The sequence below is a fragment of the Cucurbita maxima genome, unplaced genomic scaffold (genome assembly GCF_002738345.1).
Source record: "Cucurbita maxima cultivar Rimu unplaced genomic scaffold, Cmax_1.0 Cma_Scf00005, whole genome shotgun sequence".
NCBI classification, from domain to species: Eukaryota; Viridiplantae; Streptophyta; class Magnoliopsida; order Cucurbitales; family Cucurbitaceae; genus Cucurbita; species Cucurbita maxima.
Window position 1 is genome coordinate 6,531,850 of NW_019272021.1, and position 15,279 is coordinate 6,547,128.

Sequence of the window (15,279 nt, forward strand, 5' to 3'; positions counted from 1 at the left end):
CTAGAACCACCTAAAACATTTTATGAATAGATCAAGTACCCATTAGGTATTAAAAAAATTTAACTTAACAGACGCTTCAACACATAAATTGATACTCAAATGAAACTCATCAAAAGATCAAACCACAAATTTTTCTGGCGTCCATCCCCATGCATTCTCCTCTCTCATAAGCCCCATCGGTGAATTTTTCACTTTTTGAGTCCACCAATAAGGAAACTAAATGAGCAATCTTCTACATTTCATTACATTATGGCTGAGAACGGACATAATTGTTGTACATGGAGGTAGAAATTGGTTTCACATTCCCAGAGTCCCAAGCAAGAAAAACACGTCCCTGAATCTTGACCATTCGACAATTTTTACTTTTTAAAACAGCTGATTCCAAATAACATAACAAAAGTAGAGAACAAATTCTCAGGAAAAGTGTAGTCAAGGGTCAAGACTGACATGTATAAAGCCATAATCTAACTTATTTCAGGACGACATACCAGTACTGCCTTAAGCTACAATGCATAGGCCCTAAATTTCTGCTACCAAGCTGCACAAACCCAAGTTAATTAACATAAATTAAGAATCTTCCAAATTTCATCCATGGATAGCCAGTGCAAATTGCCCTTCGAGAAGGAAAGAAACCGAGTAACATGAAAAAGCACGTAAAAACCAGCCAAATTCATATCCATGTGATGGAAAATCAACCACCGGACTTACACCCAAAACTTCAGGGAATGTGGTAGTGGGATAGCTCTGAACAATCTTTTTATACATGGCACAGCACAACTGCAGCTAAAATGGGCTCTGGGTCTACCATGAAACTATTCACATCAATGTTCAGTTGCTTCCTCCTTACCAACTATTTCTCGAGCAGTTCAGTTTGCCCCTGCACAGCCATCCTCTCCGACACATCAGCCAAAGATTTAAGATTGCATTGGATTAACGCCTTAACAAAATAGCACGTCTCGTCTTTTGTGTTCCCACTAGGCACATCGACCACAAAAGACTCGATCACAAGCGTCCCAGGTCTTCCATCGATAACCTTTGGATGGACAGTCATGATGGAAGAGTAGTTCTGCACAATTAAAGCAGGAATGTTTTCAATTTATAGAGATCTTTGAACACAACAATATTTTTCATCATCAAAGGCCCCATCAAACAAATTGAGTTCGAGAATAGTCATACTTTGAGCCTGTGATCTCCACCAACGATTCTGATTCCAAGAATGTGTTCTTCATCATCAAGAAGCTCCAACCTCTCAGTACTGGTGGTCGCAGGAAGACCAGATTTCACATTCACTTCCCTGACGCTTCCAATGCCCAGGTCTCCTTTCACCACACAACGACTAACAAACGGTTTATATTTTTGCGGCTGATCGAATCTCCTCACCAGTGACCAAACCTGATATAATGCAACCTTGAATCATTAGAAACTCAACTAAAAGCTTAAAACAAATTCAAGAAAACTCCACAACTCATCAATTACGAAACTGCAAGAAAGATCAAAATCAAGAACTGATGGGGCTATTCGCCAAGACTATATCATTTCACAAGAAACAAAGAAGATTTATCAAAGATGCTCATCTCATTCTGGCACCTTAGAAAGAAGCAAGTAAAATCTCATCCTCACGGTCACATCTCAATAAGGATAAGCAATCACGTATGAAAACTATCTAGTTGAACAAAATTAGGCCTTATTTGGCACAGAAAAATGTTCCGGGAATAACCGGAAAACAAAATCACAAAAAGAACAAGTGAAATCCGAATCTCACTAAACCATAACGATCCGTAAAAAAGTTGCAGAAATCCACACCAATTGAAGTCGGAAAGGAAAAAGGTAAGGAAGCAAGAATCTAAAACAGGCAAGTAGAGGAAAAATTGAAATAGAACCACAATCCATCGCAAACGAGTGCAAGAGCGTTGACGAAAAATGGAAGTGCAAAACAAAATCAAAAGAAATGGTGTGGATCGGAAGAGTGAGGCCAAGAAAGAACTCACAAGAGGAACCGGAGCTCTAACGTTCTTGAAAACAGCCGAGGTACACTGATTCTCCTTGGGGTGGTGACGGTGATGCCTGCGTATGTACTGAGCTTCCATAACTCCACATGCATCGTCGTCGTTCATGGTGGTGGATTCGATTCGATTGAATTCCACAGCGCCTCCAGCAGTAGAGTACAGCGAGTCTGTGCTTTCGGAAGATGCCGATAATGGAAGCTTTTGTGAGAGAGGATGAACCTCCTTTACTTTGCAGGTATTTTGCAGAGGCACAGTGCCCCAAGTCTTTAGCTCTATTTCCGCAGCCTCTCCATTTTTTAATTATATTATATATATATATTAAATAAAATAAATAACATTTACCCTCATTCACCGACAAATTTATTGTTTATGTATTTATTATTATTTTTTATTTCTCCCTTGCAACTTGCAATTTCGATACCGACGTTTGGATTTTAATTTTACGGATAAATGACAAATTTGGGTTCCCCACCAATATTTTTATAAATTTTGTTATTGGTTTTTATTCTTGTAGGTTAATAAATAAATATATAGATTAATTCAGTACCTCGGAATTAAAGGAAAAACAGAACCAGACAAAAAGAACAAAAATAAAAACCAATTACACTGCAGTTTACTGTCTATTTTATTATATAAATATATTTTTTAATATGTTTCTCTAGTACGGTGCAGGTCCTGTAAACTCTTAAAATATTTTGTTTTTCTTTTTTTTTTTTTTTTAATTAAAAGTGTGCGTCTAACTTTGGCATCTTCGTACCAACAATTAAAATTAAATACTTTAGCGTACAATTTTGATTCTTCAAATTCATTATTATTTAAATTTAATTTCTTATTTTATAAATCCAAGTAAAATTGAACTACAACAAAAATACATCAAAATTTTATTATAATAAAAATAAATATTAAATAAAACATATATGGATTTCTAATAAACACGTTTTAAAATCATGAATCTAATCCGCTCTACATGACCAGTAAAGTGAACAATATCTACCGGTTATGGTTTTTTTATTAAAAATAATAATTTATTTGCGGAATTGGTGCTGTCGCCACAAACAATTTCTCTTCAGCGGATTCACATGCATTTCATCGTGCAAGGAACAACTCATGCTAGGATTTCTCAATTTTATAAATAAAATTAAAATGTCAACATTGCCCTTCCTAAGATTCTTCAATCCCTTTTCAATAACAAAATGTCAATGTTGCCCCTTGCTTTGTTTATTTAATTATTTTTGCAATTAAAAAATATAAAGAGATCTTAAACGTTTAATTACTTTATTTGTGCTCTAATTCACTCTATTATTTTCTTTTGAAAGCTTCATTCACACTCACTTATTTTATATCACAAAAATATTCATTATTATTTCAAATGCTTGAAATGCTTGAAATAAAAAATTGCTATCATAAATATTGTTTTCTTTAAAATTCAATAAAGAAACAAAAAAGTAGGACCCATGTGAAATAAATGGTCATTGCATGTGAAGGTATTTAATAATTTAATAAATTAATAAATACTAAAATACCAAATTGATTTTATTTTAATCCATCAACTTTTCAAATATTTAAATTCGAAGTTTTAAAATAATATTTTAATCTTGAATGAACGGTGGAAGTAAAAAATAAATTAAAAAGAGATACATAAATGAATCAATACTACATTCGAATGAGAGAAATTTTGATGATAGATAGTTTAAAAAAATTTTAAATAATTGAAAGTCATTAGGTGCACACTTTTCTTTTGGTGGCTTGAGTAGAAACTTTATAGTAAAACATTCTTTACTTAAAGCAATTTTATATTGAGTGACCTCCTAAAATATTTTGTTAATGAATGTGAGTGATCATGTCGCATGAAACGTCAAACCCACAAAGTATATATATGTGTGGCCATGTGGGGTGAGATGTGGATTGTTGCCAAGTGTGAATAGAAGAAGGGGTTAAGATAGGGTTTTGTGGAGCCAAAGAGGGGACTTGTGGTTCATTCCCTCCACATAATATTAAGGTATTAATAAATTAATGGTTAAAACGATAATACCCACCGACCAATCCCATTTTGAACACATGATTTGGTTCAATCTTTACTCATTTGATAACGAAAGCTGTTGGATTGACGCGACAACCAACAACTTGATTTGTATTACCTTTTACTCCTTCACAACATTCAAGTGGATTTCATTATTACCATTAATTTAATAAATTTAATTTAGTAATTAAGAATATAAAATAAGTTATCGGGTCGATTGGTTTCTGACCTTCTTCGTGTGCTAAATGAATTGATGTGACTCAATTCACTCGAGATTTTGTTTATTTATTTAATTAAAAGAATATTCGAAGAAAAAAAATATATAAAAGGTTAGTGTCACAAGTGGGGCAAAAAAAAAATGTGCAAGTTGGCTTCTTTAAAGCATATTTTGAGGATAATTTGGAATATTTATATAATTGGATTGAAACAAAATAGTGTCACATAATTCTCAAGAAAAAGGGCCAGAAAACTGAAAAAGACCAATGTAGTCACGTGATGCACCCCATCCCATTGCCTCATTCACATACACTTTAATTTATTTTTATTGTTTTTTTAATATTTTTTCAAGCTAACTTTTAATATGATAAATGAGTAATATTTGCTACTCTAATTAGATTTATAGTGTTGGTGAAGCTCGAATCCCATTAATTTGGAATTAATAAACTTTTGAGTAAATTTTGAGGTCGGACTCTTTATGAAAATCTATCGAGTGCATAGAGCGTGTTTATACATATATGGAAATTTGTTAGGTGCAAGATGTGATGGAAAAGTTAGAGAAGAGGAGAGTGAAAAGGAAATGGGAGAAAAAAGCGGGAACTATAAATATGTCATTTATGGGCACGGTTGAGAGAGCTGAACTCAAAATTCGTCTTTTTGTGTAACGTTCAATGTTCTTAATCATCTTCTTTTCATTTCTAGAAAACGCCGACTCTTAGGTGCTTTTTTTCTCGTTCTTTTATCTTTTTTCCATGTGAGCCTTGTTTTGACGTTTCTAAAACCGAATGGATTGAGTTTCAAATAACTAAAAGTGCAACACTTAAGAAAATGAGTACAGGAATGAATGGAAGGTGGTCATGCACTAGGTTAAGAAAAACTTAAAAAATGGAAAGTTACTGCAAGTTTTACATGAACTCGACCGTCAAACATAATCTACCTGCCGGTAGCAATTCTAGATTGAGCTACGTTTAGATTATATAAGTTATATATAATGGGCATTGTTGGACTCTTTGGCACAATAAAGGCTTAATGGGCATAAGGTAGTTTCAAAATAGGTGAGTCAACTCTAGTATGGCCTTTTCTAATGGGCTTAATTTTTTTTTTTTTTTCATACTACGAATATTTTAAACTTTCAAACATCAAGTTAATATTTAAATAATATTAGACAGTTTATTAAAGTATAAAAATTAGGTGAAGTTAAATAATTTATTTTAGTTAAAAAAATATTTTTTTGGAGATAAATACGAAACTTTATGCAAATGAAAGTAATTTTATATAATTTAATAATAATAGTAATAAAAAAAAAAAAGCGTTTCTAGAATCTCTCTAAAATTGCAGTAGCAGGTATAAATAATGTAGATTAAAAATTAAATTAAGAAGAAAACAAAACAATATTTAAGTTAATTGTGGAGCCACGTCACGCCAACGTCGTACAGAAAGAGAAACATAGCGGGAACTTTTGAAAGTGGTTCGTCCCTCCATTGATTCGGCTCCCGCCCTTTCAACGGTCATTCTATTGCCACGGTTCTTAGTTCTCCCAGCGACACGTGTTCATCCCAAAGTTGATTCCATGGAGCCCACCTCTGACATGACACCCAAACAGCCAAACTTATCTAATTATGATTGGAGGCTTTTTAATCATGTTAATCTCAATGTCTTATATTTGGATTAAATAATAAATCATTAATTATATGAAACGGGAAACCTTAAAGCTTGTGGCTTAAATTCGGTCACGTGTCAATCACGTTCCACTCGTGACAGCTTGCAGGCTCATGAGCCACAGCCGGCTAATCTAATTATTCAAATCAGCCGCCAACCTGTAATTAACAGAAACAAACCCCATCTTTAAAATTTAATTCAATGTAAAATTACCTCAAATTTTAAATTGTGGAAAATTGTAAAAGAATATAGAACTCATATCCATAATTAATAATTTGTTAAACAAAATAGGTTTGAAATTGTAGTTATTTATTGGGTGTTTTAGTAAGGGAGGGGCAAATGAAAATTACGGAAGTTTGATGGGGGAGAAGTTTGATTTTGATTGAAATGAAGGAGTGGCGTGCAAATATTAAATTTGAATGACTAATTGAGGTGATAAGATTGAAATTGAGGGACCAATATGGGTGAGAGGGGAAAAAAAAGGAAGAAGACAAAGTATTGCCCATAGAGTTTTTCCTCCAACGAACAAACTTTTTATTTATTTATTTATTTATTTTGGGTTTGTATTAAAAATATTAAATCATATGTTTTAATTAACACACACAAAAAAGTCGGCAATAAAATAAAATAAAATAAAAAATTACATTTTATTTTTAATAATTTGAAAAAACAAAATTCTCATCCATACATTTATAATACAAAATTGTTAAAAAATAAAAAATAAAAAATAAAATGAATGAAAAGAGGAAGTGGTCCACGGCAGAAAATGGAACAATATCTGGCAAAATCTAAGGCATAACCAAAGGAGAATGATGAGATTGATGGGCCGATTCTGATTTTTGGATCTGGACCACTCCCCCAATTGGGCCCCAGCTCACATGATCACATGATTTTATCGATTTTCTAAGTTGAGGATTACTTGGAACAAGAGTCTCTCATTGACTAATCGATAGAAAGATCGTGAACTTACTTATACTCAAAGTAGATATATTATACTATTGTAGAAGACGGTGATTCCTAACATGGTATCAAAACTATGACTTTAACTTAAATATGTTAATAGAATCTTCAAGGATCGAAAGTTTGTGAGCGTGATTTTTCAAAATCCTGCTATTGCCTTCGATTTAGATTCACAAAGTTAGATTAACTAATCGGAAAAAAAACAAAGCAAAGTAACGGCAAAAATAAATTAAGAAAATAACAAAAAAGAAAAAGAAAAGAAAATAAATGGCAACGACAGTGATTGGGCGTTCGCCAACAATAGGTCACAGTCGTTTGCCCGTGAATCGAGGCCCCGAGCCGAGCCGCTCCTTCCAAAATATCACCAAGCCGACTCCAAAATATATATTTTCTACCTCCAAATCTTATTCCATTAATTTGCAATACAACTTCGGAGCACCGTCATTGCCCCCAGCAAGTTTTTTGTTTTCTTTTTTCTCTGCTTCGTCTCTGCTTCCTGTGCTATCAATAATGTCGTAACAAATCCATGCCCAATAATTCCCATCCTCTAATTTCTTCGTTTCTTCCGTTGGATTTAAATATCTTTCGTTCTTTCTCGCAATTACGGCTACCGGTGGAGGATTTCTTATCGTTGTCGTCTTTTAGCCACTAAGCTTCGAGTAAATCTCAGCTGCCAAGTTCAAGTGCATTGGTGTTCGTCAATCCACATCGATACGCGTTTCAGAGATTGGTTCCGGAGTTTATGTTACTAAATTCGTCGAAATTAAGCATTTCCACCGAGTGTTGGAATCTGGGTTGCAGGTAATATTGCCCAGATCGTTAATTTATGTTTCTTGTGTTCGGTTTATTTGTATCTGTTTGAAGAAGTGAAAATTGAAGTTACATGCTCTTGCAGGATGTTTGTTAGTTGTAATCTAATATCACTGTTGGTTCGTTGTTATCCAGCATTGAAGGTGTAATTCACAGTGTCCTCGGGACTGAGTTGAGATCCAATTGAGTTTAGAGAAAACACTTTTTTGTTTGCTGATGCTATGTGCGAAGTTCCAATACATTATTAACGTTTTAGTTCTGTAACATGTGCCATCCTTGGTTTGAAGTTGACTTCGTTTATGGAAGTGATTGTTTCTCTCATTTGGACTTTTAGCGAATGGATGCTTAAACTAGTAGTGGTTTGGGTTATGATTGTTGAGGAATTTTTACAAGCTGGGAAATATGGTTCTCTCCTTAAATTAAAAAAATCAGCTGCAGGTGGATTTCTAGCAGGGAATATCAGAGCATTGTTATGAAACATTGTTTTTTTTTTTCTTTTAAGTGAATTAGAAAAATTGGCGGTGGGAGTTATGCACTGATTTTAAACTGTCTATAAAGAAATAGTTGGGATGCTGGTGTACTTCTCTTTGTTCTTTTGAGATCCCACATCGGTTGGAGAGGAGAACTAAACATTCTTTATAAGGGTGAGGAAACCTCTCCCTAGTAGTTACGTTTTAAAAACCTTGAGGAAAAGCCAAAAGATGACAATATCTGTTAGCAGTGGACTTGGGCCCATTACAAATGGTATAAGAGCCAGACACCGAGTGACATGCCGACGAGGAGGTTGAGCCCCGAAGGGGGGTGGACACGAGGTGGTGTATCAACAAGGACGCTAGGCCTCGAAGGGGGTGGATTGGGGGGTCCCACATCGATTGGAGGAAGGAACGAGTGCCAACGAGGACGTTGGACTCCAAAGGGGTGGATTGTAAGATCCCACATCGGTTGGGGAGGAGAATGAAGCATTATTTATAAATGTGTGAAAACCTCTATCTAGTAGACGTGTTTTAAAAACCTTGAGGGGAAGCCTAAAAGGGAAAGCCCAAAGAGGACAATACCTGCTAGCGGTGGGCTTGGACTGTTATAGTTCTACTAAAGGAAATGCTGAAGCACATTTACTCCGTTGTTCGTTTTCCTATTTACCATTGCTCTTTTTGCAAAGAATTTAGCCAATGAATTAGCAACGTTACTACTTGTGTTAACCTTTACTATATGTTGTATATTTTTTTTCTAATTCATCATACCTGTCCTAATTGTTGGACCTGGTGATTGAATGATTAGTATTCTGGTTTCAGGTGAAATAATCAAGCCTACAAGAGCTATACCTATGCATATAATCACGTTTATTTCTGCAGCCTTTGCTGTACTTGAAGAGTGCCTAATTTGTATAGAGAGATGTGATCATTCTGCTTTCAACTGATATGAAGACCGCACAGGTTTTCTTTCACAATTCTGCTTGCAACCAAAACTTCTCCACTTATTCCTAGAATGCTACAATGTTTTGATACAACTGTTGGACATCGATCTTTGTTGGTATTCTGGCTCTTAGATATTATATGTTACTGCATCTTACTTGTAGTATTTAGTTTCCTATTTGATTACTAGAAAATGATTATATGCCACTCCTATATATCTAACTTCCATGCTAAGAAATACCCATCTTGGCATGCATAGAGAGCTCAAGATACAAAGAAAGCTTTGGATGATACTGAGAAGGACCTACCAAACAACAACAAAACCGAGGCTCCTATAACAGACACAGGTTCAATATCTGGCTCAAGTAATGATGGAAAAAAAGTTTCTCACCAAGATATTGAATTTGTAAGCTCAAATTCTTTCTTGTTACGATGACCATTATTTTCCATATACTTTTTGAGGTCTCTCTGCCTCTGTTGTGATTTCTTATCTCTTATTTGTTGAATGAATTGGAATGTTGCTCTAGGTCCAGAATTTAATAGAGCGGTGTCTACAATTATATATGAATAGAGATGAGGTGGTTAAGACCCTATTGAATCGTGCAAGGATAGATCCTGGATTTACGTCATTAGGTAAGTATAGGAGCTCTGATTCAGTCCTATGTTTTAATATTTGTGTTCAATTGCATAACAATACCAGTAAACACTCTCTATTACTCCACATTCACTTAGATAGGTGATTGAGTCTATTGCTTATTTATAATTGTTTATTAACGTTTTGACTTCCGTCATTCAGTTTGGCAGAAGCTGGAAGAAGAGAATGCTGATTTTTTCAGAGCCTATTACATAAGATTAAAATTGAAAAAACAAATCCTTCTTTTCAATCATTTGCTTGATCATCAATACCGTCTCATGAACTATTCCATGCCTCCCAAAGTTCCTTTGGCTCCTATGCAGAATGGAATCCATCCATTATCTGGTAAGCTCTCATATTCTTACACAGATTATGTAAATATCTAGCTCAGTTGATGAAGTTCTTACCCCTTGTTTGCAGCATTATTGTTGTTGTAAGCTGCAGCTTGTAATTTGTAAACTATAGATGCTGGGGTTCTGCTAGCTAGGAAAATTGATATTGGAAAAATATTTTCTTCGTTTCAACAGATGGGAACAGAGGGTGAGAAGTTAAGGATGTCAGTTGATCTGGTTCTTCTAAATTAATGTCTTGCTCAGAACATTGAGAAAAATGGCATCCTGAACATTAATCAAATTATTTGAATGTCAAACCTTTTTACGCGTCTACTTATTCCTGTAGATAGTGCCAACTACCATGTGGTAGGATTAAAAACTTTGCACTGAGTTAATAACCTAGAGTTTTCACTAAAAGGTGGAAGATGTATGGCCTGATACAGGAGAGTATCATCTCAGTCTGCATACTTTGTGTAGATACAGTTCTAGTGTTTAGTTTTGCTAGGCTTCAAAAGTCCTTCCAAAATTAAATCAATATGCTTGTTCATGGTGGCCGGGCAAAGTTGAATATGGAGCAGTAGAAATTAAGATGCTGAATGTTTTTTTATCCTGTTTATTTGTTTGTGGCACATGCAAATAAGAAATGAAATTTTGAGCTTGGCTTTTTGTGTGTGACATGTAGCTCATTATTATTAATTGCGGACATTCTTTTGTGCTTTAAGAGAAAGATCTCTCCGAAAGTTTATGCCTAGTTGTATACCATTCATGGGCTCTGGATACCATGTGCTCTGGGATGCCAAGCCTAGTTGTAGCTCCTCTTAAATAACCTAACTTTATATATTGAAGTAAGAAAGATCCATGTTGCAAGTTACTAGCATTTCGTTGTTATTCATCACTACTTGTTTTCAGTGCAGTTAACAACTTACCAATGGGATATCCAGTACTTCAACAACCCCCAATGTCAATGCCAGGTCAACCCCATCTGGATACCATGGGCTCTGGGATGCCAAGCTGCCATGTTGTTAATGGCGTTCCTGCACCTAGTAACTTCCATCCTATTAGGATGAACTCTGGGAACGAGTAAGAAAACTGCCCAAGTTAAGTCATTGCTAATATACATTCCAACACATTAAATACCGCATCCTTTGATGAAACAAACCGATAGAAAATTTGTAGAAAGGTAAAAAAGATAGCATAAAGTGGAAATATTTTCAAACTTAGAAGAAAAATATAATACAGCGGAAGAATTTGCCATGTCCACTGAGCAAGCATCCTTGCCAATCTAGTAACTATTACCTCTAGGTGATTGATAATCGTGCACAAGTACTAGCATGGGATGTCATGGTTCATGCGGCTAGTCTTGTCATGATATCATCTTATCATCACTACATAGCCAAATCCACCTCAAGAAAAATCTGCCATGTTCATGTGACTGTAGGTTTTGCATGGGACAAATTTTTGCTGGAGTTTTGGATACCTACAAACTAAGCAAGAAAAACTGCATCCAATGATATGAAACTGTATTAATTTGCATGGGACCAATGATCCGTGTCTAAGACATAGCCTCTAGGATTCATGTGCTGACTATGAGAGAGGCTTTAAGAATATATATGGAGGATAGGAATACAGTATTTGCATTCGTTAGCTTCACAACTTCTGCACAATTCATTTTTCACTTGAACTGGTAGTTATTTTGTTGAATCTAATACTTGTCCTTATTGAAGTATGATGATGAACAGTGAGGCTGATGTGGTTCCTGTTATTCCACCGAACGGCACCATGCCCTCCTTGTCAGAGATGTCTATGAGTCCTACATCGGTGGCATCCAGTGGTCATTTCTCATTCACTGCTCCAGAAATATCCGGAATTGGAGTAGATACTTCCGCACTTGATACTGCATTTACATCAGAAATGGTAAATTCAGTTGGTCTGCAACTTTCACAAGATGGTGGAGCTGGAAATTCTAGGGATTCTCTCAGATCATTGGATCAGATTCAGTGGAATTTTTGCCTATCAGATCTTACAACAGATTTATCAAATTTGGGAGGTAACTTAAGAAGCATTTTTGAATGTTGCGTTTATCGATCACTTTGGACTTTATACTTGAGACAAGAAGAAACATCTAAATTCTGGAAAATGCATGTAGGAGAAATAAGGCTTTGAAGACCACGTATTCTTAACCACTTAGCTATAGTTCAACAAATCCTTATTGCACAAAATATAGCAGGATTTAGATAGTGAGGAAAAACTTCCCTATATTGTGAACAAGGGCAACAGGTGGAGGGAAGCTTTTCTCTGAAGTCCATTAACTCAAAAAAGTTGGAAAATATAGGATGTTGGACTTGGTCGACAGGCATCCTAATCAGAGTCAAACAGTTATACTTTCTGGATGAATGAATGCATTTTATAGTCAGTGGTCACCGTAGAGTAAGACCACACATTCATCCCTGATATGAATGTATCAGTGGCATGGGGCATCCTTGATATGACCGATTGGGGAGTATTGTTTGGGAATAGTGGCCTTTTACTTCAGTATTATGTAAACCTAATTTTTTTTTCCTTTTCCAATAAATTACTTCTTCAGTCAATCTTATAAAGTTCTTTTGTTTCTTTCGTTCTTAATCTTCTGGATGGAATAGTCTTGTGTTGCTTCATACAATTTGATAGCTTTTAGGAAGAGCTTTGAATAAGATGCAAAATCCTATTTCTGGTAGATTTCATTCTTCTCTTGGAATAACTTGTAGCATATTGATGCAATCTCTTCAATTTGGTGCAGATTTAGGACCATTAGGTAACTACCCTGGTTCTCCGTTTTTGCCCTCAGACTCGGAAATTTTGCTTGATTCACCTGAGCAAGAAGATATAGGTATGGGAATTGCAGACTCTTTTCAGCTCAAAATTGTTTGATGTAACCAAAACCACCCTTTTTGAAATCAAACATCTGCCGAGTATATACGTAGATATATATATTGTTCTGTAAGATTTCATCATGATAAGCGATTTGGAAAATGTTAATTAGATTTGTATAGTAAGTGCAATTACATTTGTATGAAGATGTTAATCTTTTCTTTCATCAAGTATGACTCTTGGAACTCAGAGGCATCTGGTCGTCCATGCAAAGTTGGATGACATAGATATAACATGGCACTTGCATACCTAAGAAATCCCAGTAATCGAGTCTAAACCTTTATGTACATAACTTGTCATTTTTCCAATCACTAACGTCTCAATTTTATATCAGTGGAGGAGTTCTTTGTTGATTCTGTCCCTGGGCTGCCAGACGAAGAGAAATCCTAGACAGAGGCGACAGAGGTTGTTTTTTTTTTTTTTTTTTTGCCACTTGAATAAGTAGGATAGGACAAGATTTGACCAGAAATCAAGAGTTCATTGTCTATTAATAAACAGGCATTCAGTAATTTTTTCATCGACAAATTTTAATTATTTAAATATTGTAGTCACATAGCTTGCTTGGTAGGAATGTAGATAGGGAAGTAGTCATGTAGGGGAAGCCGTAGTTCTCTTGTGCTGCTCATTTCAGAGATATCCAGTTGAAGCTGGCTGTTCAGTTTTTAATCCCTTGTCTGGTCTGGATTTATGGGTCAATTACGACCATCCTATAACTATGGTACTTTTTGGATGTTTGATTGTTCCAGCTCTCGTTAAATGGCTTTGATTGATGGAAGCACCCATCAAGCTATCTGCTGTCTTCCTTTCTGATACATTTTAGCTAACAGATGAAGTTACATCTGATAACGTGGTTCATAAAGATGATAATACTAAAGATAGTGAAATGTATCAGCTAACCTAAAAACATACTTAGTATCATAATAAGAACAACTTTAAAGGCTTCTTAGCAAGCAAGGAAACCTTATAAATTCATTAGAGAAGAAGATATAAACTCATTAGGCCACTGCTCACAAATGTTATGGTTTCTTGGAGAAGTGAGTGAGGACAAGAACAGATAATTGAGAAGAGTGGGCCACTTCCTTGTCTTCTGCACTAATAATTGTCTGATAGGGTGGAGTTTATTTATACACTAAAAAGTACCCATCTTTTGAAATGGCTTTTCCTTGCACCAAAGTAGAAAAACAGTGCCTGAGATGAAAACTTTTTGGGCTTTTAGTGTCCTCTGCTCTCATTTTGAACCAACATTCACCTTACCAAATAATGCTTGTTACGACCCTTTTTCATTATCAAATTGTTTATTATACTGTGCGTGTACTAAAGTGAGAACCTTATCATTCTCTATCTGCATTTCCTTTTAGTGGGGTCAAAATATTGCAATTTATAAGTTTTTTTTTTCCCTTTTTTTCTGTTCATCTGTTCTCACATGAATTTGTGAATAGTGATTTTAATGTGTAGTAAGGGCACTAATTTCGATTTTGTCCATCACAATTTTAAAACTGAAAATCTAAAAAATTTAGAATAGCCTTTAAAAAGGTATTTTGGCTTTCAAACTTTTAGGAAAATGACAATTTAGTGAAGCTATGTAGTCCAAAATGTTCTTTTAACCCTTTTATAAGCTATAAATAATGCAATTATTTACAGCCCGCTTAAGAAAAGAACCCCCGAGGAAGAAAATAATTCACTATTATGCATAGATTAAGGTACATGCCTTTGGTGAAAAGGTGCAATAGTCCAAGTCCACTGCTAGCAGATATTGTCCGCTTTAGCCCGTTACGTCTCGTTGTCAACCTCACGGTTTTAAAATGGATCTACTAGGGAGGGGTTTCCACACCCTTACAAGGACTGCTTCATTCCCCTTTCCAACCGATGTGGGATCTCACAATCCACCTCTCTTGGGGCCCAGTGTTCTCGCTGGCACCCCGCCCAAAACCTGGCTCTGATACCATTTGTAACAGTCCAAGCCCACCGCTAACAAATATTGTCCACTTTAGTCCGTTACGTATCACCGTCAGCCTCACGGTTTTAGAACGCGTCTACTAGGGAAAGGTTTCCAAACCTTTACAAGGAATGTTTTGTTCCTATTCATTTAACTCACAAGGTAGGAGTTTGAATCTTCTAAATACTATTCATTTAACTCACAAAAAAAAGAGGGGGTTCAAAGTGTTGTGGTATATACGTGTAAAACAAACCCTGAATCATCTTCGTATGAATGCCTGCAACAAGGTAAGTGTTGTGCTCCAGTTGCAAGCTAATCCCTTTAATCCCAATAGACATATTCATAACAACACAACTCAAGCCCCAATAAAGCCAAAATCTTTGGTTG

At 35.4% G+C, this 15,279-nt stretch overlaps 2 protein-coding genes across 3 annotated transcripts; one reads left to right on the top strand and one right to left on the bottom strand.

Annotated features, from left to right (window-relative positions):
- Positions 1-214: 214 nt before the first annotated feature.
- On the bottom strand, positions 215-2,298 carry LOC111479099 (abscisic acid receptor PYL9-like). Its single transcript, XM_023123577.1, has 3 exons — positions 1,989-2,298; positions 1,177-1,392; positions 215-1,066 (listed from the first exon to the last, which is right to left on the bottom strand). Exons 1-3 carry the CDS (start codon positions 2,112-2,114, stop codon positions 851-853), a joined length of 558 nt encoding a protein of 185 aa, XP_022979345.1. The 5' UTR covers positions 2,115-2,298; the 3' UTR covers positions 215-850.
- A 4,983-nt stretch (positions 2,299-7,281) lies between these two features.
- On the top strand, positions 7,282-13,698 carry LOC111479098. 2 transcript variants are annotated; one of them, XM_023123575.1, is made up of 9 exons: positions 7,282-7,662; positions 8,964-9,104; positions 9,343-9,489; positions 9,611-9,716; positions 9,880-10,062; positions 10,964-11,129; positions 11,774-12,096; positions 12,826-12,915; positions 13,291-13,698. In XM_023123575.1, exons 2-9 carry the CDS (start codon positions 9,090-9,092, stop codon positions 13,344-13,346), a joined length of 1,086 nt encoding a protein of 361 aa, XP_022979343.1. In that variant the 5' UTR covers positions 7,282-7,662; positions 8,964-9,089; the 3' UTR covers positions 13,347-13,698. The 2 variants fall into 2 exon arrangements, with proteins under 2 accessions (XP_022979343.1, XP_022979344.1); XM_023123576.1 differs by having other exon boundaries at positions 11,789-12,096.
- The last annotated feature ends 1,581 nt before the right edge of the window (positions 13,699-15,279 follow it).